The 26089-nt window shown below is 43.7% G+C and overlaps 1 protein-coding gene across 1 annotated transcript in view; it reads right to left on the bottom strand.

Annotated features, from left to right (window-relative positions):
- The window catches only part of LOC118590926 (leukocyte immunoglobulin-like receptor subfamily A member 6), a 63043-nt gene continuing 36954 nt past the window's right edge, over nucleotides 1-26089 (bottom strand). Inside the window, 4 exon segments of the mRNA XM_036198763.1 lie at nucleotides 1-352; nucleotides 354-393; nucleotides 528-683; nucleotides 686-811. Coding sequence (XP_036054656.1) covers nucleotides 1-352; nucleotides 354-393; nucleotides 528-683; nucleotides 686-811 — 674 coding nt within the window.

Genomic DNA, 26089 nt, shown 5'->3' with positions numbered 1-26089 from the left:
TCAGAAGTTATGGTTTGAACCCTCCTTGAAGTAGAATTGCTTATGACAAAGGATGTCTGGTGTCAGTTGAGCAAATGAGGAGACTTCCTCACCTGAGACATGTATCTCCAAAGGGTCACTGGGCTCTGACCACACTAGGGAGGTATTTGTATAGTATCCATAACATCTGAAGGGACCACTCTTGCTGGATGTCATGGAGATCACAGGAAACAGAGCTTGGGACTGTCCAGTGTGTAATAAATGTGCCTTTTGGGACATGGAGAACTTCAGATCAGCACCAGTCAAAATGAACCCGTTGTATCCTTTTGATGAGACACACTGAAGGGTCACATTCCCACCTGAGTCACCACAGGCTGGGCACAGCTGACAGAGTAGGTTTGCCATGGTGGACACCTAGGGAGGAGCAGACAGTCTGTCAATGATACATAGCCAACACTCACTCCAGCAGACGAGCTATGGAAACACACTCATGGAAGACTATTTCCTGTGGACAGAGGAAAAGACTGTGACCCTTAGTGTCCTCTCACCTGTCACCACCAGCTCCAGGGCTTCACTGTGCTCTGTCCACCCTGCAGATTCATAAGAGTAACAGCGATATTGCCCTGCATGATGCTTTTCTATGGATGCTATGGAGAACATGACCTTGTTACCAGGATCTTTTGGAGTTTGACTGAACCAGGGTGCGGACTTCCTTCTTTATACAGGAAATATATGTGGGTTTCCTTGGTCCCCTCACACCAGATGGTCACAGGATTCCCTGTGCTGATGACAGAGCCTGGCTCAGCCCAGAGGGTGGGTTTCTTGAGGTTTCCTATAAGAAAGTAGGTGGGAAAGAGGTGGGACTTGGAGCAGTTTCACAGTAAGAGTCAAACATGCCACTGATCTTGAAATGTACTCCTAAGCAGCAAAAGGACCAGTAGTGTCATGGGAAGACTCAGTCTCATGAACCTCCCAAGATCTCATCTCACTGTGCCCCCCTCATTTTCTGTACAGACGACCCAGAGTCAACATGCTGTGTCAATTATCTCAGGAGCCCTAGATGCTCAGACATATCACACATCATGGTCTCCACGGGGAACCTGTGTCAGGAGCAATGTGAGTCCACAGAGAGTCTGAGGCTTCCTCACCTGAGACCAGCAGCTCCAGGACTCACTCCCTTCTGACCACACCTGAGGATTATTTGTATAATAGCCATAGCATGTGAACTTCCACCTCAGGCTGGAGGTCGCTGGACCCACTGGAAACTCAGCCAGGAACATCCCAGTGTGTGGATCTTGAGCTCCGAGGGATGGAGAACTTCGACCATTCTTAGTTAGAATGAACCAGTCGTATCTCTGACTTGAGGTACAGAGAGGTCACAGACTGTCTTAAGTTTACAATGGGATTTTGCATGGTTGACAGGGTGGGTTTCTTGTAGACTCCTAGAAGAAATACACATGGAAAATTAAAGAGGATTACAAAGCCTGAACTGTCCCCATGGCTGTCCTTTGATGGCAGATACCGTTAGTGCAGTCTTCTCTTGAGAGTGACATCTGGGGTTAAGATTTCTGGTGTCTTCTCACCTGTCACCACCAGCTCTAAGGCGTCACTGCGCTCTGACCATCCTGAAGAGGTGTAAGTGTAACAGTGATATCGTCCTGCCTGCTCTTGTGTCACAGATGGAAGGGTGAGTTTGGCCTTATTGGTGTGGGCTATTGGGCCTGTTGTTCCCAGGGTCCTGGGCTTCCCTCTTTATATATCACATAGATTAGGCTTTCTCGGGTCGCCTGACACCAGATAGTAACAGGACTCCTTGAGGTGATCACAGAGCCAGGATAAGCCCATATGCGGGGTTTGTGAAGGGTCCCTGCAAAGAAGTAGAAAAAAGCATGTGCATCAATTAGGAACCATCACAGAGAAGGTCACCTCTGCAGGGACATGTAATCTGATCTGCAATAGCAAAAGGATACGTAAAGATACACTTTTCTCTGGGTCTTAGGTTCTACTGTTACTCTCAACCCTGGATTCCACACCCCAAGTCTAGCTGTACCACACATTTTATGACATTGGGTTCAGTAGTCTTGGCTCCCATTCACCCATCACATATCAGGCCCTTTCCTGGGATCCTGTGTCAGCTATAATCACAGCCAAAGGAAAGTTCTGTATTTACTTACCTGAGATCAGAAGCTCTAAGCTGCTACTGGGAACTGACCACAGCTGGGAGCTGCTCAATTGATACCCATAGCATGTGAACCTCCACCTCTGGTTGGGGTCACAGGACCAACTGTGAACTCGGATCCAAATAGCTCCGAGGATATATTCTGTGAGGGCAAAGCCGGGGAGAACTTCTCATCTTCCTTCATCAGAATGAACCTGTTATATGGATGATGTGACACACATTGAAGGGCCACATTCCCTCCTGCCATCACCACTGGGCTGGAAGGGCTGACAGGGTCACAAGCTTCTGGTGAACCCCTATGAGAGGAGAGGGCAATAAACATACATGACTTTCTCTTGTGTTTAAACAGACCTTCAGATTAACTCAACATAATAAGAGTTCCCACACCCTCTTCCTGACAACTATCTGACCACACAAAAGGCCATTATTTATTAATTTCAATAATGTTTGCTGTATCCTAATATGCCCATATGACCCATATGAGAAGCATTTTCCCCTCTTCACATATTTAAAAAGGGGACCCTACTGTGAACATACTCCTTTCCTCAAGGCAGATGCTGGGATTGCAGAAGGGTCCTCTCACCTGTCACCACCAGCTCCAGGTAGTCACTGTGTTCTGTTTTGCCTTTGGGGCTTTTATACTCACACCTGTATTGCCCTGCATTGTTCCACGCAAATGATGAGATAGAGAATTTGGCCAAGTTCCCGGTTTCTATTAGGGTTGTTGGTACCAAGCAATCTGGACTTCCTTCTTTGCAGAGACGGTATTCCTTGGCCTCTAAGGGGCCTTGACAGAAGAATGTCACTTGGTTTCCAGTCGTTACCACATTTCTTGGAATAACTCTAAGTGTGGGTTTAGAGAAGACCACTGCAAGAAAAATGACAATGGTTCCCCAGAACTCCCTCTCAGATATGAGCTCTCAGACCCAGGACATTCTCAGACATCCCAGCATCAGACCACTCCTATTGTTCTCCATCTGCTCTGTTCAGGAGTTTTCTGGTCCCCACAATGATGTTCAATATGGGACAGCTGTGAAGACACTCACCTGCCAATGCCGGGATCCAGAGATCCAGATGATTCAGTGCTGCAAAAGAGATACCTGTTTGCACTGAAATATCAGAAGACTTCCTGAGTCACAAGGCAGGGCTGTGGGTGGATTCCCTCTCAGACAAGATTTCTCCCTCCCCATCTTGGCATCTCACCAACACACAGCAGGGCAGTAAGAAAGATGTTCATGGCGTCTTCCAATTGCCACAACCTTGCAGATAGTTGATCTCTTTGCCAAATGGAAAGAAACAAAGTGTATGAGCTATGGAGGCTTTCTTCTCCTTCATGTTGTGAAGATGTAATAGGAGCAGCTTTTTAGAAAGAGGAACTTCTCTCAGACACATGATACTTCTTTCCCCAGTGCTGTGTGGGTTGGGCTACAGAATATGTTGCTTCTGTCTCTTTCTGGTCCTTTACTTTTTGTGTTTGTATCTGAGATAGATTATCTTCAATCTCATGCCGTTTTTGGATTTCTTCTCCGTATCCCTCAGCCTCATGTGGACTGGGATTACAAACCCAAATCTGATTGTGGTCTCTTCTTACAGAATATGTCCGTTGTAAACATAAACTACTGCCTCAATGCTCCTAGTGACCTCAGACAAAGACATAACATAAAATGAACCTGGTGACATTCTGATGTAGCCCCCTCACTTGAGGGTGTGCTGAGCTGGTTGGTCTTTTTCCCTCAGAGCTTCTTCTTGGTTCTCCTTGACTCCATCAGCCAGACTAAACTCATGAATGGTTTCCTATCCAGCTCTAGAGACTCTGTGAATTTTGTGTGACCTTTTCTAGAGGAAACATGTACAAAGCCTACTCATTCCAACAGTGAAAAAACAGGCAAGTTCCATACAACTTTAACTGGTGAATCAACAAGATATATTAGGGTTCCTTAGAAGCATGTGGTTAAATGCCATTGCTTTTGTGTTTTGTTTCTGTTTGTGTATTGAAAAAGGATCTTAAAATGTATTTCTGACTGTCCAAAACTCACTGTGTAGACCAGACAAGATCCACCAATCAGTTTCAACTCCCAACTGTTGATCGCAATGTGCTCATCTATGCTAAGCAATATTTGAAACTTTCCAGTGGTTATATCTCTGAAAAAAGCTTTGCCTCAAACTTTTAACTTCCTCTAGTTCTGAGAGAAGAGGAGTAGCCTCAGGACACTCTACACGTGAAAGAATACTGCTGTGTGTAATCAGAGCTACAGAGACATCAACAGGCCAAAGACATGTCATTCCTGGAAAGCAGTGACTCACAGCAAGGGAAGATGCAGGCTGATGCTCCTGGGAGTGTATAGCAGAAGGGACACACTGAGCACCTGATCTATCAGTTCTTCTAGATGAACACAGGGGAAACAATCAGGCTGTCTTAAGTTTTCTACTGTTGTGAAAAAAAGTAGTAATGTAGGAGGCTGGTCATCACATGTATATGAATTTTTTATCATTGTATGAGGTTAAAAGATGTCTCCAGGACAGAGAGGCTCATGGTGCACAATGTGGTATGTGGTGACATCTAGTAAAGGAAAATATCACATGAGACTGAGGAAAAGCAGAAGATATAGAGAGGTGAGGACCAAATCTCACTGGTGGGATTAGATGCTCCCCCATATATGGACTCATATAAATGAATGGCAGTTCCTCAAACACAAATAGTAGAGGGTAAGAGTCTTAGTGTAGTGATAGAAGAGCCCTTCACCCCAACACATGAGATTTTCCTGCATCAAAAACACATTGGCTTGTTGGATCTTTTCTAACAAGTGATTTACAAAATTAAGCAGCCAACTTTCTTGTAAAAAACACCTAATATCCTCAAGTTTATTTTCAAGACTGAGTCACCAAACAAGTTATATTATAGTCTCTTCTCTTCAAATCGAGGTTGAATTCAGGGTTCCTCTGTGTCTGTGACAAGCCTCAAACAGCAGATCCCAGGACTGGGATTAAGCCAGACATGCTGATCCAGATGAGGTTCTGCATTGTGTGATACTGGGACTGTGAGCCTGGAGATTGTTGACAAACAGGTCAAGACCAACCAAAGTCAGCAGAAGATAACTGAATTTCTACTATGAGCAGTGCCCTCCTCTGTATTGAATTGATCTACTCTTTTGATGCCCTAAAGTAGAATGTACTCTTTTCCCAGGCATAAGCATCCTAGGTCAATTACCATGGGTTACCTTCTGTGCTCACAAAATTCTGCATTACCTTACCTAAGATTATGATGTGGAGACACTGGAGATTGACAACAGGTAAGGAGATGAACTTTGAGAGGTATAGCATGTGCAAGAACCCCCAAGGGCTGAGATCACAGCAATCATGAATAATTCTATCTCATATTGTGCATGGTGAGTTTTTGATCTTTCATGCATGTGTGGATGGGCAAAACCTTCCTTGGAAGGAAAGAAAGTGTCCACTGGGATGGATGATTGACACATTCAGGGTTGTATTCTCTCCTGAGGACGCAGTAGTTCCAGGATGAACTGGGAGATTGTGTGTGATGGGTGATGTCCTAAAGAGAAGAAAAATGAGTGAGTGAAGGATGACAGTCATTTTCTAGACCCTGTTTCAGAACCTAGTCTCTATATTTTAACGGACAGCCCCTTGTCCATTCTCTTGTCCCTAGTCCCTGATGCTCATCATCTTTTGATAATGAATCCCAGGTCTTCTTGCAGCTGAACTTGTGCCAGAATTGGTCCATACTAAGTGAACTACATTCCTCACCTGTGATCAGAATGTTTAGAGTGTCACTAGGGGCTGACCACACAGAGGATAAGTTGTGTGCACAAGGCACTTGTACCAACCACCAGTGGAGGAATTCACAGAGCCTAAAAGGAAGTTGGCATGAAAATATTCAGCCTGAGGCTGAATGACAGACACCTGTGGGACATCCCTTTCCCACACCTTGGGCAGAGCAAATCTGTTATAACTCATCTCAGAGGAACACTGGGGATTAGGTATTTACCAGGGTCCAGGACAGAGCTTTTGTAGGGTTATCAGGGAGGGCTTTCTTAAGAGTCCTAGAAGGAGGCAAGACAGAAAGTCATCCAACTTGCTTTTACAATACATTCCATATCCGATCCTGCTCTGACAGGTCCATTGCCTTTCATACCCTGCGCCTTCATTGGCCATGTCCACAAACCCTTCTTGAGGGTTCTGAGGGGCATATGAGAAAGTGTTTCTGGTGTCAAACATTTGAGTGAATGAAGAGACTTTCTCACCTGAGACATGTATCTCAAAGGGTTACTGGAGTCTGACAGGATATATGGGGTATTACTATAGTATCCATAACATCTGAAGGGCAGCTCTTGCAGGATGACACAGAGTTGTCAGGAAACAGAGCCTGGGACTGTTCACTGAGAATGATCTGTGCCTCTTGGGACCTGGAGAACTTCGGATGTTCAACAGTCAAAATAAACACACTGTGGCGTTTTGATGAGACACACAGGTGGGTCAAATTCCCACCTGATGACACCACAGGGCTGTGAAAAGCTGACACAGTAGGTTTTCCATGGTAGACACCTAAATGAGGAGCAGGCAGCCTGTTAAATAAAATACAGCCCAAACTGTATCCAGCAAAGAGCTCTAGAAGTATACGTGTGGAAGACTACTTCCTGAGGACAAAGGGAAAGAATGATTAGTGTCCTCTCACCTGTCACCACCAACTCCAGTGTGTCACTGTGCTCTGACCATCCAGCAGATTTGTAAGAGTAACAGTGATATTTCCTTCATGATGCTTTTCCATGGATGCTATGGAGAGCATGGCCCTGTAAGCAATATCTTTTGGAGCTTGCCTATCCCATCTAAGTACAGGGTTAGAGAGGACACCTGCAAGAAAATTGACAGCTGGTTCCCCAGAACTCCCCCTCAGATAGAAGCTATCAGACCCAGGGAGTTTTAGGCATCCACAGTATCAGGTCACACATGCTGTTCTCTATATGTTCTGTTTAGGAGAGGCCTGTGGCCTCCATCATGGCTGTCCAATCAGGGACACCTGGGAAGACACTCACCCACTAGCACTGGACTCCTGAGACCCAGATTCAGCCCTGCAAGACTGTTAACATTGAGTGTTTACACTGAAACATGAGCAGGCCCTCCACTTTCAGATGTCTTCTAAGCTGCTGACACTTCCTGAAGGCCCAAGGCATGGTTGTGAGGTGGATTCACTCTCAGACTGGAATTCTCCTTACAAGTCTTTGCATCTCACCAAGATACAGAAAAGATATCAGAAAGGATGTCATGGCATCTTCCTGTTGCCACAAGTTTGCAGATAGTTGTTTTCCTTGCCAAAGGGACAGAAACAAAGTATGTGGTCTATATGGGGTGGTTTCTCCTCCATGACATGAGTATGAATTTTTATCAGTTCCTGGGAAAGAGGAACTGCTCTTCCCAGTCACCTGACTCTTCTGTTCCCAGTGCAATGATGGGTTGGGCTACAGAATATGTAGCTTCTGTCTCTTGGTGGTTCTTTAGTTTCTGTTTATGTCTCTCAGACCGAAACTCTTGAATCTCATGCAGATCAGACTCATCGTCCTTCCTTAGCTTCCTGTGCCTGAGATTACAAACATAAATCTGATGTGGTCTCTTCTTTCAGAACATCTCTATTGTAACTATCTACCTATACCTGGATGCTCCCAATCACCTAGAAGCAGGACTTAATAGGAAATAAGCCAAATGACTTCCTGAGCCAGCATTATCTCCTAAGGGATTCAGATCTAGACTTTTTTTCTCAAGACTACTTTTTGGAACACCTTCATTCCTTCAGCCAAACTAAACTCATGGCCAGTTTCCTACCCTGCCCTGGACAAGCTTTACTGACATGTGAACTTGTCCTGAGGATACAAGAACAATATCTACTCACCCCAATGAGACACAAGCGACAGAAACAAATATAAGACTACACACAAATCTAGCTGGTGAACCAATGAGATATATTAGGATTCCTTAGAATCGTATGTTGAATATTTTTGGAGTTTTGGTGTTTTGCTTTGTTTTTGTTTTTTAGTTGGTTTAGTGTTTTTTTTTTCTTTTTCAAATAGGGGGTCACACTATATACCTCTGCGTGTCCGGGAACACACCATATACACCAGAAGATATCAACCAACCAGTGCCACCTCCCAACTTTTCAGGACATTGTGGTCCTCTATGACAAGTAATATTGGAAATGTATCAGTGGTTACATGCCTGTAAAAAGTTTTGTACTTTAAGTTTTTGCTGTCTATAGTACTGAGAGGTGATGACTGATGGCCATGGGCAACGTGGGATCTCACAGTCCAGCCTGCCTACAGCATCCACATGCTTACCTGGTGCCTGTGGGTCAGAAAGGTTAAAGACACCCCTGGAGTTTCCTGCGTCCTCACTGTTTGAGCTGTCTGAAGCCAGCACAGGACCCCTGATGCCAGGTAGCTCAAGCATGCTAAGACACCCCTGGGGCAGCCTGGGTCTTCAGAGTCCAGCCTGCCTAAGCATCTAAAGACCCACTGATGTCAAGCAGCTCAGGTAATAAAAGACACCCACAGTGCAGCCTGGGAACTCATTGTCCAGCCTGCTTGAAGCTCTCAAATGCATAAGCAGGGCCAAAGAAACCCGTGGGACACCCTGGGTCTTCACGGTACCAATATAATGATGAGCAAGTATATGGTGGTTAGATGTGAGAGGAGGAGAGGAGGAGTGGTCCATGTACTATGGTAAGAGGCAGTTCTGAAGAGGTGAGAACTTGGAGGAATGGGCAAATGCTTCTACCAGGGCCATTCTAATGTGGATACTCTGTGCTGCCACCCAGGCCAGGATGACATCCAAGCCTGGGCTGCTACTGGAACCATGTCTGGGTATGTGTTCCAATCACAGTTGGGGTCTGTCATGTCCATAGGCCATGGTGCCAGCAAAGGCCACACAAATGCCCAGCGTTTACACTACATCTTGTAGCCATTTCGGTGTTCAAAGCCATGCTGCCACTGGGGCCATGGTGTCACTGGCACCAGGGCTGCAGATGAAAACCGTGCATGAGTCTGTAGCCTTACCACAGCCAGGGTCTATGTTGATGTCCATGGCTCCAGAGCTGAAAAGCAGAACTGAAAACTAAGTTCCCCAAATGCACAAGGTTCTATGTTCAAGACAGAGTCTAACTTTGTGAAGGATCATGGCATGGAGACTTCCTCCTCCATGGTTGGTGGAGTAAGGTCAGGCCTCAATAAGTTAGTAGCTCTGCCCTATGTGCAAGTGGGCACTGGTATAGCTCGTCTAACTATCTGTTTCCCATATTGACAGCAAAATAGATTAATGTAAGCTCTTATCCACAGGCATGCTATCTCTTATGTAGTTATCAGTATCAGTTTGAAAGTCAGACTGAACCTATCCCTGGGAGCAGAGTAGCCTGTAGCTCATGCAGATACTTCCAGGTATTATCTCTATCACTAGATCTACTTATTGACCATGAAAATGCCAAACTCAAGCTTTGCTTTACCCTTCAATATGTATCAGCTTCATTTTCTGTTTCTATACCTAGACAATTGACACTGTATCACTATAAAGAATTGTGGTTATCTTAGCTGATAATTTTGGAAGATGTAAATCCAGTACTAAGCAACCTGGTGTGTTCATCCTCTGATGTGGATGTTGGTTGCTGTGTCACTGAATGCTAGAGGACCTGAAAGGAAATTCTCAGGTATGGAAAGGAAAGACTGCATTGTGGACACTGAATTGTGTACTAATATATCCCAGTAGGAATTCATCATGGTCTGAGGGAGATAAAGTAGTAATAGAGGAGGTTGGTGTCACATGTAAATGAATTTTTTTATCTAGGTATGAGGTTAAAAGTTCTCTCCAGGACAAAGTGGACATGATGCACAATGTAGTATGTGGTGACATCTAGTAAAGGAAAATATCACATGAGACTGAGGAAAAGTAGAAGATATACAGAGGTGAGTACACAAATCTCACTTGTGGGACTAGATGCTCCCCCACATCATGGACTTAAATGAATGAATGGAAATTCCTCAAAAGTCCACAAATAGTAGAGGGTAAGAGTCTTAGTGTAGTGATAGAAGAGCTCTTCACCCCAACACGTGAGGTTTTGCTGCCCTTAATACACATTAGCTTGCTGGATCCTTTCTCACAAGTGATTTACAAAATTAAGCAGTGAACTGTCTTGTAAAAAACACCTAAGATCTTCAGCCTGGTTGCTGCCTGGAACCATGTCTGAGTTTGTGGTCCTATCACAATTGGGGACTGTGTTGACCCTGACCCATGGTGCCATGCAGCCACAGGGGCCATGATGTCATCTGCACAAGGGCTGCTGCTGAGGGCCATGTCTGGGTCTGTGGCCCTCTGACACACAGCCAGGGTCTGTGTTGAAGTCCATGGGTTCTGAAACCATTCAAGGCAATCCCAATGTCAAAGGTCTAGGCTGCCACATGGTGCCATATGAGTGTCTGAGGGCCACACTTCCACAGCAGCCATGTTGATCTGAGTGGCTTGTGCTGCCACCTAGGGCCAGGGTGTCATAGGGGCCTGGGCTGTTGCCAAGGACTATGTATGGGTCTGTGGTCCTATCACAGTTGAGGTCTGTGTTATTCATGGCACATGATGCCACTAAAGGCCACACAGATGCCCAGGGTCTAGTCCACATCCTATGACCATGTAGGTGTCAAAGGGAAAAGCTCCTGATGGGGCCATGGTGTCACCTGGGCCAGGGCTGTTGCTGAGGACCATGTCTGGAATTATGGCCCTACTGCATCTAAAGTCTGTGTTGATATCTGTGGCTCCTAACACCATCAAAATCAGTGCTCATGCCAGGGGTCATGGCCATCACCTGTGGCCATGTTTGATTCCTAGGGCCTTGCTGCCATTGAGACCATGCCAATGCAAGTGTAGTGCACAGCCACCAGGGGGCAGGCCTTGGCTGCTGCTGTTGGTCAAGTGTGGGTCTGGGGCCCCACAGCAGCCATGACCTGGGGTGCTGTTCACAGCTTGTGTTACCACAGTGGGTCACAGGTACCAGGCATGTTAAAAACTTAGTGCCATGCTGAGCCAGCTCTGTCCCTTCCTGACCCTGCCATAGTGGCCCTTCCTCTTGATGGACACTGGAGATCTTGTACTGTCTCCCCATGGGAGAGCTGACTCCAGCATTCAGGAGAAATTGCCCCATCACTCACTAAGGTATGGCAGACCTGGTCCTGATGGTATTAGCCAAGGGGTGCTGGCTCTGCTCTTGCCTGAGTTTGTGGCCCCAATGTCCCAAACCAACCAGCTCATCTACCACTCAGACCCATATTCAGGGCCAACCCTAATTGCTCTCCGATCTGTGACTTGCTGAAGTCCAAGAAGGGACTGGATCTGCAGAATGATAAGCTCAGGATCTGCATAACTCAAGGCAGAAACAGGCTGTCAAAGAGAAGTTTCTAGAGGGTCCAGTGATGAAGGTGTTCCAGACACCAGAGGCTTGAACCAGACTGATTGCAAAGAACATATTGTGGGTTGGCTGACTGGACAAAAGGGGTATAGTGCATGACACACCACAGGACATGATGCCACTAAGATGAATGAACATGTGGGAAAGATGGAGGAGTGAGGTAATTGTTGTGTTTGTTTTGTTTTGTTTTTAATTAAATTGAGGGAACATACTGCAGGAGCCAAGGGTAGATATGGAGGGACTGGGAGATGAATGGAGTTGGGGTGAATGATGAGAAATTTCCAAAGAATCAAAACAGATATATCTTTTAAAATAAATGAGCAAATTAGCAGAAACCTCACAAAGTGTGTGTTATGAATACTGAGTGTATTGAAACTGCAATGTTTACGGGGCATGGTTGTATTTCGTCATTCTTTTCATCCTGTAATTTGATATGTGTTCACTATGTTCTGTTGTTGTTGTTATTGTAGTTGAGTCATTATCCTTCTTCATTGTAACAACAACATCCCCTCCCAAAAAATATGCACATGAAGCACAATGGAGAATGTAGAGGTTTATAATGAAGGAACTATCACATGGGACTGAGGAAAAGAAGAATATGTAAAGAGGTGAAGACCCAGACCTCACTGGTGGGATAATATGTTCCCCCACATTATGGAATGAAAAGAAAGGAAGAAAAAAATCCTCAAATCTAAAGCAAGGAAGAATGGAAGACCTTTAAGTTTGTGGTAGACGAGCTTGCTGCCCCAACATTTAGGTCTTTATCTGCACCCAAAATAAATTTATTTCCTGGATCATTTCTCACAGGTGATGCCCAATATTAAACATGGAATGTTTGTAAATAGCAGAAGAGGTCCCCAAACTTATTTCCCAGACTTGGTCACCAGGCAAGAACTATGGCTGCCTCTCTTCTTTACTTCTAGGATGCATTCAAGGTCCTTCTCTGGCTGTGGCAAGCCTTTAACAGCAAAATCCCAAGAACTGTTAGGATCAAGCCAGCCATGCCCATCCGGATGAGGTTCTCCACTGTGTGAATCTGGGGCTGTGAGGCTGGAGATTGTGAACAAAGAAGTCAGGACCAATGAAAGCCACCATAAGATGATTGAATTTTCACTCTGACAGCTCCCTCCCCTCTCTAGAACTTGACCTTCTGGTTCCATGCCCTAAGCAGAATTTTCCCTCCTCATCTGTCATCGCCTCTGACATAGTTTGTGGTTAGGTAAAGGTCTCAGGCACCTCTGAGAAACAAAGATTTGCTGAGTGTGTGCAGTGCGCTAGAGAAGTCATTCTGTTGTCAAGTTTCCTCTTCTTATTTACTACAAATTCACATTATTCTCATCACATAACATCATGAAAATGTGGGAGGAACTCTCTCTGCAGTAGCAGCTTCCTCGTGCTCTTTGGCTTGATTTCATCAGCCTGAATATGCTGAGTTTAGCACCGCTGGTCAAGGCTCCTCTTTGAAACAGAGTTTATCTGATTACAGAGAGCTCAGAAGGAAACATGTCATTTCCCTTTTCACAGGATAGGAGACTTCCTGTGCTCCCAGTTCAGTCGGCTGTATAGAAGCCTGGAGGATAATACACACAGGAAAATAACCTGCACTGATTCCACAGCTGAGAACCCGAGATCTAGCCACATATTCTTACTGTCAGGGACCCCTGAATATCAGGTGTCAAAATAGTGACAGTCTGGGCTTCTCTTCCTGCACTCACCCCACAAGGTTGCTATGATGCTTCTGTTTAACATCTCATGCTCCAATCTTCACATTGTTGTTAACACAAACAATGCAATAAAAAATACATAAACATATGCTCACAATGTACATGAATGCAGATATGTTCTAAAAAGTACTGAAGCTGGATCAGGCCCTCTGGATAAGTGAGACCATTGACTAGCTTGATCTGTTTGGGAGGCACCCAGTCCGTGGGACCAGGATCTGTCCTTAGTGCATGAGCTGGCTGTTTGAAACCTTGGGCTTACACTGGGACACTTTACTCAGTCTGGAAGGAGGTGACAGAACCTGCCTGTACTGAATCTACCAGGTTTAAATGAATCCCCAGGGGTGCCTAGATCCTGGAGGACATGGGAATGGAGGGGAGGGGCTGGGGGGAAGGTGGGGTGGGGGCAGGAGGGGGGAGGGCAGGGGAAGCCATGGCTGATGTATAAAATTTAGAACACATAATAATAAAGAAAAAAATACTTAAAAAAAAAAAGCCCCTTGCTCTAAATGCTCAGGATCCTGAATACCCGAGTGTTGTCCAGGTAGGTGGAGTAAAGACTTTCAACTGACAAAAAAAAAAAAAAAACCTGAACATAAATAATCAAAGAATAGGCCATTATTAAGCAATTAAATTATATTTTTTAAATTAAATAACACTTGTATCCATATCTGGAGAGGCCATATGGTCTCTAGAAGAGAAACCAGTATTGCCATGTTCCTAAACCAATATAATTTCTAACTTCATTCTAAGTGTTTATCCTTATACTCACAGGTGAGTGTAGCTTTAGAACTCATCTGAAAAGCTTATTTCACAAGAGACGGGGAAAATCATAGAGATCCACAACTATCCAGAGAGTTACAGGCTTCTTACCACACATGAGGGTTATTTATACAGTATCTACAACATCTGAAGGGCTGATTCCTGCTGGATGCCACAAATATCTCCAAAACTGGTCAAAATGGGAATAAGCGGAGTAGGTGTTCCCAGTCCAAACAGACACTTTTTTTTGTTTTGTTTTTCAAGACAGGGTTTCTCTGGGCAGCTCTTGGTGTCCTGGAACTCAGTTTGTAGACCAGACTGGCCTTGAACTTGGAGATCTACCAGTATCTACTTCCCAAGTGCTGGCATTAAAGGCATGTGCCACCACTACCTGACATAAAAGGATACTTTTAAAACACAAATTGTATACATATGATTTAAGAAACATCAAGGAATTCACCTAGCTGCTCCTGCATTACATTCCATATCCCATCCTGCTCTGAAAGTGCCAGGGCTCTCATTCTCTGGGCCTTAGTAGTCAAGGGCTCCCTTCAGAAGTTATGGTTTGAACCCTCCTTGAAGTAGAATGGCTTATGACAAAGGATTTCTGGTGTCAGTTGAGCGAATGAGGAAACTTCCTCACCTGAGACATGTATCTCCAAAGGGTCACTGGGCTCTGACGACACAAGGGAGGTATTTGTATAGTATCAATAACATCTGAAGGGACCACTCTTGCTGGATGTCATGGAGATCACAGGAAACAGAGCTAAGGACTGTCCAGCGTGTATGAGCTCTGCCTTTTGGGACCTGGAGAAATTCAGATCTTCCCCAGTCAAAATGAATCCATTGTATCCTTTGGATGAGACACACTGAAGGGTCACATTCCCACCTGAGGTCACCACAGGGCTGGGCAAAGCTGACAGAGTAGGTTTGCCATGGTGGACACCTAGAAAAAGATGACAGAGCCTGTTAAATGATGCATTGTCTCCAGCAGCTGGGATAGGATTTTAAATGTTGAGAGATGTATTTCCTGAGGGAAAATGTAGAGGGCACAATGTACTCATACTCACAAATAATATGGGAGAAATCAGAAATGTTACTCATGTAGTGTGTCTGCTCAATGGAGGAGAAAATACCTGTTTTCGATCATGAAAGCTAGGAATGGATGTTGTTAAAACCCAGGTGATCTTTCCATCTGTTCATCCAAACCTCACCAGATCCCTCAGGAGGTTTATCGCAGGTTCTCCCTCCCTAGACCTTTATCATTGGCATTCAGTTAATGAAGCTCATCCTTTGGGGAGATGTCACATATACTATATAGCCTGCTAACAATGGCATTATCTCAATCAGAGACCATACCAGAGCAAAGGACCTTAAGATATAAAGTCAGTCTTCATGTTCAAATGTACTTTAAGTTGAGTTTTGGTGCAATTATGCTGACTTGTTCAGTAGGGTTTCAATTACAAAAGTAATCTCTTTTTTTTTTTTTTTTTTTTTTTGCAGAATTGTTCTGTTTAAATTTGATTGCAATAAGCCACCTGGTTTCAGTCTTTTAAGAATGTGAACTAGCAGCTACTATATCAGCCTGATCAGAGTTTTCCTTATTACTTCATGTGGGTCATTTCTCTGCAAGCAGCAGAGTTTTCAGGAGCCCCACAGGAAAACGTGAGGATTGTGACCCTTAGTGTCCACTCACCTGTCACCACCAGCTCCAGGGAGTCACTGTGTTGTGTCCAGCCAGCAGAGTTATAACAGTAACAGTGATATCAGCCTGCATTATACACTCTCATGGACGGGATGAAAAAGTTGGCCTTGTGATCAGGCACTGGTGCTGTCAATGTGCCCCAGGGTGTCGGGCTTCCTTCTTTATACAGGAAATGTATTTGGGTGTCTGCAGTTCCCTCACACCAGATTGTCCCAGGATTCCCTGAGTTGATCACAGAGCCTGGCTCAGCCCATATTGTGGGTTTCTGGAGGGTCCCTGAAAAGAGGTAAGTGAGTAGTACAGTGAATGTGAAATTCAGACTTGGCCCTTGAATAACAGAAAGACACATGGAAGCATCTGAAGATCCATATCATTGTTGACCCTCCCAGATTCCATTATCCCAACACCTCTCATTGGTTTCTGTATCTTGACTCCCAGGTCTGCATCTATATCAGTGGGCTTATACACCTGTCCTTCCCTGTGCTCACCTTACATTAGGGTGTCCTGGGGAAACCTGTTTCAGATTCAGTGTCCTTTAACAGAGAGGCTGGGGCTTCCTCTGAGACCAGATGCTACAGTATGTCATTACCTTCTGATATTTTACTGAGTGTGATGGGACCCACTTGGAACCTGGCTGGAGACAGCCCGGTGCATGCATATTGTAAGCACATGGAGCTGGAGAAAGGCTTATCCTTAATTAAAACAAACCAGTTGTATCTCTGATCTGAGATACATAAGAGGATCACAGACCCTTCTAAGATTACAACAGTGTTTTGCAGTGTAAACAGGGTGGTTTATTATTTTTTTGATGACACAGATTATTTATTTTAATTTAATTTTACGTATCAGCCACAGATTCCCCTGTCCTCCTTCCTCCTGTCCCCATGCCTTTCCCCCAGTCCATCCCCCATTTCCATCTCCTCCAGGGCAAGGATTCCACTGGGGATTCAGCTCAGCCTGGTAGATTCAGTGGAGGCAGATAGGGTGGCCTATTTTAGACACGCAGGAAAGATACTTATGGAATATTAAATGGGTTCACACAGTCTGGGTTGTCCCTCAGACCTGACGAACACATGGGGATATATTCAGAGCACATTTTTATCTTAAAGAGTCCCTTCTGGGAATCCGCATGACTTCAGACTATCCAATCACCTTTTACCACCAGCTCCAGGATGTCCCTGCATTCTGACAAGCCAGCAAAGTTGTGAGAGAAACAGTGATATCAGCCTGTCTGCAGTGTTATCACATGAGGGATGGTGAATTTTGTGTTATTGTTGTGATTCTTTTGGGTCTGTCTGTCCCAGGGTTCTGGGCTTCCTTCTTTGTGTAGCACATATGTTTGGGTTTCTCTGGTCCCCTCACACCACATGGTGACAGGACTCTGATGTGATCACAGAGCCTGGCTCAGCCATATTGAGCAATTATGAAGGGTCCCAACAAAGAAGTAGAAAGAAAGGAGGTGCATCTCTTAGGATAATGGCAAAGAGAAGGTCACCATTGCAGGGACACATGAGCTGATCTGCAATAGCAGAAGGACACATAAAGACCACTGTAGCTGAAGTTTCCCTGTGTCCTGGTCCGCCAGTAGTCGGGACAAATCTCTTCTACTCGCATCCCATAAGTAAAGACACAGAGGCTTATATTAATTAAAACTGCATGACCATGGCTCAAACCTTTTGCTAGCTAGCTTTTATATCTTAAATTAGCCCATAACTATTAATCTATATATCTCTCCATGTTCCATGGCTTTGCATGCATCCCATTACATGTTGCTCCTTGGGCGAATGGCTACTGTCTCTCGGCCTTCTTCCTGACTCTCCCTTTGAATTTTCACCTGCCTCTAAGCTAAGTTGCCATAGGCCAAATGGTTTTATTTATCAACCAATCAGAGCAACACATATTCGCAGCATACAGAAAGACAGGCCCTTTCCTGGGATCCTGTTTCAGTTGCAATTACATTTAAAGGAGAGTCCTGCACTTCCTTACCTGAGACCAGGAGCTCTAGGTGGTTACTGGGTACTGACCATGCCTGGGGGATGCTCAAATAATAACCATAGCATGTGAACCTCCACCTCTGGTTGGGGGGTCACAGGACCCACGGTGAACAGGGCTCCAAAGAGCCCAGGGTAGATGTTCTGTGAGGGCAACGGCCTGGAGAACTTCTCATCTTCCTTCATTAGAATAAACATGTCATATGCCTGTTGTGAGACACACTGAAGGGTCACGTGCCCTCCTGGGGAGAGGAGCTAAAATGAAATTCCCAGGTACAGGATAAAACTGTGTTGAGGGCATTGAATTGTGTTCCATTACACTCCAAAAGGAACTTATCAGGGTCTCAGGGAGTTACAGTAGTAATTTAGAAAAGGTAATGCTCATAATCTGTGGTGGTCTTTATTTAGGTATGTCCTTAATGATCTCTCCAGGACACACACATACCCTTGAAGTTCAGATTTCAGCCTGTGAACCTTAATAGGCCAGGGGAAAGGCTGTGAACAAACATCTATTCGTGCTAGGTAGGGAACACATGATAGGTCAAAGTAAGGAAAACACTAAAATCTAACCTCGTGAACCAACAAATTTTATAGGGATGTTTAGAGAAATGTGTCAGGGGTTGTTTACAGGAACAAGAACCACTACAATGCAGCTGAGTCACAAAATCCAATGCCAGAGGGAGTGATGGATCACAAAACCTAGACTCCTGGATACCCTGAGAAACCTGTAGGTAGCTCAACAACTTAGGGAGTATCCTTTTCACATAGCACAGCAGCTGGAGGGCAGCAACAGGAACACCACAGGACAGAATCTTTTGGCAATATTGGCAGGAGGAATAGTGGGGAAGCAAGAGCTAAAGAAGACCACACTCATTCTGAGTTGACTAAGCATGAATAGGACCATTACCAGACAGAGGATCCCAGGAGAAGAGGGTTTCTAGAAATGCTGACAAGACATAGCTGACCCACTGAAGGAAGGTCACCTCCCTCACACCCTGGGTTGTGCTTTAGTTTCACATATTTTTTGTTTCCCTGACTCACACATTGATAGAAAAGGCTTCCCCTCATTATCACACTTCTGCATCTGAATTCGCCAGTTCTTCCTCCTCAACCCTTCTCTCCTGGCCACCACTCCCCATCTGGCACTGCAGATTCTGTTGTAACATTCCAGGCACTGATGCTCACTGGAGAAATGTCACTAGTTTCCACTGAAGACAAGGGACAACACAATACAGTTCAACCACAAACAGATCATAAACTCCTTGCTCCTTCCCTAGGGTAGGATTATGTTATTGCCCTTTCTTTTAGGGTTACTGGAGGAATCTTCCTGTCTGGTTACATGGAGGAGTTTTAAAATCCATAGAATTTTGCTACTTTGTAATCTAATTAAAAGTAGAATTTTTACAATCTTGGATTCAACAATTCACGCTCTTGCAGACCTTCCTCTTTCTCGACAGTTGGACACCTGGAGCTCCCCCTGGGGCCTGGCTGAAGATCTCTGCATCCACTTCCATCAGTTATTCAATGAGAGTTCCAGCACGACAGTTAGGGTGTTTGGCCATCTGATCACCGGACTAGGTCAGGTCAGGCTTTCTCTCGGCCATTGCCAGCAGTCTACAGAGCACAGGGACAAATAGCCAAACAAATGGAAGCACATGAATTATGAACCAAAGGCTGTGGAGCCCCCAACTGGAACAGGCCCTCTGGATAAGTGAGACCATTGAATAGCCTGAACTGTTTGGGAGGCACCCAGGCAGTCGGACCGGACCTGTCCTTAGTGCATGAGCTGGCTGTTTGGAACCTTGGGCTTACACAGGGACACTTTGCTCAGCCTGGAAGGAGGTGACAGGACCTGCCTGTACTGAATCTACCAGGTTTGAAGGAATCCCCAGGGGTGCCTTGATCCTGGAGGACATGGGAATGGAGGGGAGGGGCTGTGGGTAGATGAGGGTGAGGGTGGGAGTGGGGAGGACAGGGGAACCCATGGCTGATGTATAAAATTTAAGACACATAATAATAAAGAAAAAAAGTAGAATTTTTAAAGAGTTTAATAGAGGCACCCTGCACACATGGATAATGCCCAGAAGCAACAGGTTATTGAACAGAAACAGGCATTTCAGAGTCAGAGTTGTCGTTCAAAGTGGACCCAGCAGCATCCACCACAACAATCCACAGTATTGTCATCCATTTTGGTTTTCCATCAAATAATAAGATGTCATTGATGAATATATCATAAATTTTGGTTGTAGAATATGCAGAAATCAAGCTGAAAATGAGCAGAAATTTTCCTCCTTTTCACTAGCTTCATAATCTGGAATGTGCTGTGTAGGCTTCTAAGGGAGGAAAGTCACCAATGTCTCTACCTAGCTATGAAGTCTATGTCCTATAATACCTTCCAGAAAGGCTCCATCTGCCTACTTGTGCATGACTGTTAAAGGAAGAGCTAACTCCTTTCTTATGGTATATGAGGTCTGATCAACAGGAGAGTATCCATTTATGGTTCTATAAAACTGGGTCAAAAATCCACTGCAGGAAATATTATATGCCTTGAAGGGGTATCTGCTACTCTTAGTTTGCTAAATTCACATGATATCAAACTGCCTGGTTGGGCCCATTTCATGAGACCCCCAAGCAAGACCACCACTGAGCCAATATCTGATACAAGTACAAAGGGGTTTATTAATAACAAGCAAGCCCAGGCTTGGTCTGCATCTAACACCCTGGCTAGCCAGGAGAAGGAGGATGGCCCAGAGCTCTCAAACTGAAAGGTTTTTAATGGGAAAAAATCACAAGCTAGGGGGTACAAGCCTTTGCATTTCAGGGTCATACTCAGTTAACAGGAACATTTAGCCAAGAGAAGAAAGAACTACAGAGACAAAATACATTTGGAGACTCTCCCAGTACCATTGGAGACTTTGGATGGATTAAGCCTTTGTTTTAGCTTCATAACTATTTCTTGCTCAGCAGCTTACCCACCCTGGGGAGCAGGGTGGTCTCCTTGACCGGAGTCTTAGCTGGGTGTCTGTGTCTCCAGAACTTGGTTCAGCTTTTATCTTAGTATTGCTAGAAATGAAGTTTTCTTTAAAATGGAGTTTGTCTTGCTCTCTTGGCCTTAGTTATATTTATATGAATAGAGTAATACTGGTCTCAGTGTTAGTTTGACATTTCTGTATGAAATTGGTAATAGTTAATTGGTAGTACAGATTTGTAACTTGTCAACGTGTGGAAAATAAGTGACCATGGAGTGCTCTGGCCTAGTCAGCACATCTGCATCCCCCTCTCCATGGTTTGGGGAACACGGAAGAAGAAAGGAGAGGGATGAAGAGTAGTGCTATGAAATACCATCTCCTGAACATAATGTCAGATCATACTAATGAACTCCTAACTATTATGGTTACCGGCACAAGACTGACCTAAGCCTGAGTTGTCAACATGCAAGCATTGTTAAAGGAGAGGATGATGAGGCCTCTCTCTGTTACTTGTCCCTTGTCCTTCTATTATGATAAAATACTCAGGGAAGTGGAAGCAACTTGAAGGAGAAAGGGTATTTATAGCTCACATTCCAGGGAACAGTTGATCGTGGAATGGAAATCAAGGCAACGAAAACTGGAAGCAGCAAAAGTGTTATACCCACATGCAAGAAGCAAAAAAGGATAAATGAATACATGCTGGTGCTCAGTTAACTTTCATCATTTTATACACACCAATACCTCCTTGTCCCCAAAATAGTCCTAATCACAGTGAAAATGGGGTTTTCCACATCCATCACTTTAATTAAGATAATGTCTTAGAAACAAGTTCAGAGGTTCAGGAGCCATGAAGGACTGTTGAAGATCTATCCATACCTCTGTGATGAATTGATCATCTAAGTCTTCATGCTCACCATCTCCTTCTTTACAGTGATCCAGTTTTTCCCCCCATTGGGTTTTATATCTTCAGTGCCCCAAGTTCTCATTACATTTTTTACACAATAAACAGGAACAAAGGACTGTGAAAATGGAAAGTGCAGACTTAACCTTAACAAAATAGCTAGTATGCATAAGGGTCTCTTTTTCATACATCTCAAATATCCCAATAATCAATTGAGGACTAAACAAATGTCCTATATTGTGAGAATGTAAATACATATCATAGCTTGGTGCTGTCCAACCTTCTCACACAGAACCAGTCAGGGTGGGCAAAGGTCCATGTCTGCTATGATCGCTGCCCCTTGGTGTTTCCAGCATGGAACAGGCTGACCTTGGTATAGAGGAATAAGCTGGGACTTCAAGGTGACAATGCAAAGGATCATACACAACAATCAACAAATGTCACAGACCAGGACTTATTTAACAAAATGATGGTTTCAAAACAGTACCAACTGCATCCAACCAGATAGTCATTTTAAACACTAGACAGTAAATTTTAGATTATCAGAAATCTCACAATGAGTTTGTGATGAATGCCTAATGGTTTGAAAGTACAGCATTTGAGGACTTCATTTATATTCAGTTATTTTTTCATTCTGGAATCTGACTTGTGCTCATTTTTTATTGATGTTGTACTGAGTCAAACGCCTTGTGCATAGTAACAACATCCACAAAAAGTAGATGCTCATAATGCAAAATAGGAAATGTGGTAATTTATAGTAAAGGAAAGTATGAAAAGAGACTGGAGGAAAGCATAAAATACACAGAGGAAAAGACTCAAACTTTACTGCTGGGACAACATGTTCATAGACTGCAAAGAAAGGAATAAAAATATTCAGAGTCCACAGCAAGATAGAGGGTAGAGTCTTAATGTGCTGGTGGAACAGCTCCTCACACCAATTTTCAGGGCTTTTCCTGCTCCAAAAATTACATTTCCTTCCTGGATCTTTTCTCATAAGTGATTTCCATTTTTTTATTATTTGGAGTATGTTTTATTGTAATAATCTGTGCTTGTCAATCACCATGAGGATATGTTTTCAGAAATACCTTATGACACCTTTAGGGACAGACATGCTCAAGACTAGATTTTTTTTCCAAATTTCTGGGATTATTCCCAAGACATTTTACAACCTGAGCTATCCCAGTCTTCTAGAGGTTTTTTTCGGGGGAGGGGGGTCGGGTAAGGGCTTTTTTTATTATTAGAAATTTTCTATTCATTTAACATACCAACCACAGATCTCTGCCTCCTCTCTCTTCCTGCTCCACCAGCCTTTCCCCCAAACCACACCACATTCCCACCTCCTCCAGGCAAGGTCTCCCATGTGGAGTCAGCAGAGCCTGGTACATTCAGTTGCGGCAGGTCCAAGTCCATACCCCTTGCATCAAGACTGCATAAGGTGTCACACCTTAGGCACTCAGCTTCAAAAAGCCTGCTCATGCACCACAAATGGATCCCAATCACCCTGCCTGGGGACCCCAAAAACAGTTCAAGCTAAACAACTGTCTCGAGTATCCAGAGGGCCTAGTCCAGTCCCATGGGGTCTCCACACCTACTGGTCCACAGTACATGGGCTTCCACTAGTGTTGCTGCTCCTCTATATGCTTTTCCGCCATGATCTTGATTTCCCTTGCTCATAGACTCCCTCCTCTCTCATCTGAAGCTCAGCCTGGCACCCAGCCATGGATTGCTGCATGCTTCCATCAGTAACTGGATGAAGGCTCCGTGATGACAATTAAGTTATGCACTAATCTGGTTACCAGAGTAGACCGTTTGAGGCACCCTCTCCACTATTGCTAGAAGTCTAAGGTGGGGTCATCCTTTTGGATTCTTGGGAATTTCCCTAGCACCCTCTTTCTTCCTATTCTCATGATATCTTCACTTATCACGGTATCTCTTTCTTTACACTCCCACTCTGTCTCTGTTCCACCTTGAACCTTCCATTTCCTTATGTTCTCACCACTCATTCTTTGCCCTCCATTACTCCCCATCACTCAGAGTTTGCTTGTGTAGATCTCATCTATTTCTCCTTCACTGGGTTATCTATGTGCCTCTCTTAGGGTCCTCCTTGTTAGCTAGCTTCTCTGGAACTATGGGTTGTAGTCTGGTTATCCTTTGCTTTACCTCTACTATCCACTTATGAGTGAGTACATACCATGTTTGTCCTTTGGAGTGTGGATTACCTCACTCAGGATGATATTTTCTAGTTTCATCCATTTGCCTGCAAACCTCATGTCATTTTTTTTCCCTGCTGAGTAGTACTCCATTTTGTAAATGTGCCACATTTTCTTTATCCACTGTTCAGTTGAGGGACATCTAGGTTGTTTCTAGGTTCTGGATATTATGAATACTGTTGCTATGAACGTAGTTGAGTATGTGTCCTTGTAGAAAGATGAGTATTCCTTGGGTATATGAACAAGAATAGTATAGTTGGGTCTTGAGATGGATTGATTCCCAATTTTCTGCGAAACTGACATGCTGATTTCCAAAGTGGCTATACAAGTTTGCATTTCAATCAAAAGAGGAGGACTATTCCCTTTGCTCCACATCCTCTCCAACATAAGCTGTGTTCAGTGTTTTTGATCATAGCCATTCTAACTGGTGTAAGATAGTATCTCAGAGTCATTTTGATTTTAATTTCCCTGACTAAGGATGTTGAGCAATTCCTTAAATGTTTTTCAGGCATTTGAGATTCTTCTGTTGAGAATTCTCTGTTTAGCTCTGTAGCCCATTTTTAATTTGGACTGTTAAGTATTTTGATGTCTAGTTTCTTGAGTTTTTTATATATTTTGGAGATCAGTCTTCTGTCAGATATGGGGTTAGTGAAGGTCTTTCCCATTCTATAGGCTGTTGTTTTGTCCTATTGACCATGTCTTTGCCCTACAAAAGCTTCTCAGTTTCAGGAGGTCCCATTTATTAATTGTTGCTGTCAGTGTCTATGCTACTGGTGTTATATTTAAGAAGTGATCTCCTGTGCCAATGCATTCAAGACTACTTTTTACTTTCTCTTCTATCAAGTTCAATGTAACTAGTTTATGTTGAAGTCTTTGATCCACTTGGACTTGAGTTTTGTGTGTGGTGACAGATATAGATCTATTTGCAATCTTCTACATGTTGACATCCAGTTATTCCAGAACCATTTGTTAAAGATGCTTTCTCTTTTTCATTGTACAGTTTTGGCTTCTTTGTCTAAAATCACGTGTTCATAGGCGTGCAGATTAATTTCAGCATCTTCAACTCAATATCACTGGTCCACATATCAGTGTTTATGCCAGTACCAAGCTGTTTTTATTACTATACCTCTATAGTAGAGCTTGAGGTCAGGGATTGTGATGCCCCCAGAGTTTGCTTTATTATACAGGATTCTTTTAGCTATCCTAGGTTTTTTGCTTTTCCGTATGAAGTTAAGTATTGTTTTTTCCAAGTTTGTGAAGAATTGTGTTGGAATTTTGATGGGGATTGCATTGAATCTGTAGATTCCTTTTGGTAATATTGCCATTTTTACTATGTTAATCCTATCTATCCATGAGCATGGGAGATCTTTCCATTTTCTGATATCTTCTTCAATTTCTTTCTTCAGAGACTTAAAGTTCTTATCATACAGGTCTTTCACTTACTTAGTTTGAGTTACCCCCAAGGTATTTTATATCATTTGTGGCTATAGTAATGGGTGATGTTTCTCTGATTTCTTTCTCAGCCCCTTTTTCATTTATATATAGGAGGGCTACTCATTTTTTTAAGTTAATCTTGTATCCTGCCATATAACTGAGGAGTTTATCAGCTAAAGGAGTTCCCTGGTAGAAAATTTGGGGTCACCAATGTATACTATCACATTGTCTCCAGATATTGAAAGTGTGAATTCTTCATTTCCAATTTCAATCCCTTTGGTCTCCTTTTGCTGTCTTACTGCTTTGGCTAGAATTTTAAGTACTATATTTAATAAATATGGGGAGAGTGGACAGCCTTGTCTTGTTTCTGATTTTAGTGGAACCACTTTGAGTTTCTCTCCATTTAACTTGATGTTGGCTAATGGCTTGCTGTAAATGGCCTTTATTGTGTTTAGGTATGTTCCTTGCATTCCTGATCTCTTTAGGACCTTTATCATGAAGAGGTGTTGGATTTTGTCAAAGGTTTTTTTCAGCATCTAATGAGATGATCATGTGGGTTTTTTTTCTTTCAGTGTGTGTATATGATGTGACAGATTTTTGTATGTTAAACCATGCTTGCATCGGCGGGATAAAGCCTACTTAGTCATGGTGGCTAATTTTTTGATGTGTTCTTGAATTCAGTTTGCCAATATTTTATTGGGTATTTTTGCATCAATGTTCATGAGGGAGATTGGTCTGTAATTCTCTTTTTTGTTACATCTTTGTGTGGTTTGGGTATCAGGGCAACTGT

The sequence above is a fragment of the Onychomys torridus genome, chromosome 1 (genome assembly GCF_903995425.1).
Source record: "Onychomys torridus chromosome 1, mOncTor1.1, whole genome shotgun sequence".
NCBI lineage: Eukaryota > Metazoa > Chordata > Mammalia > Rodentia > Cricetidae > Onychomys > Onychomys torridus.
Note: the sequence above shows the minus strand (reverse complement) of the source record. Positions and strands in the feature narration are given on the sequence as shown.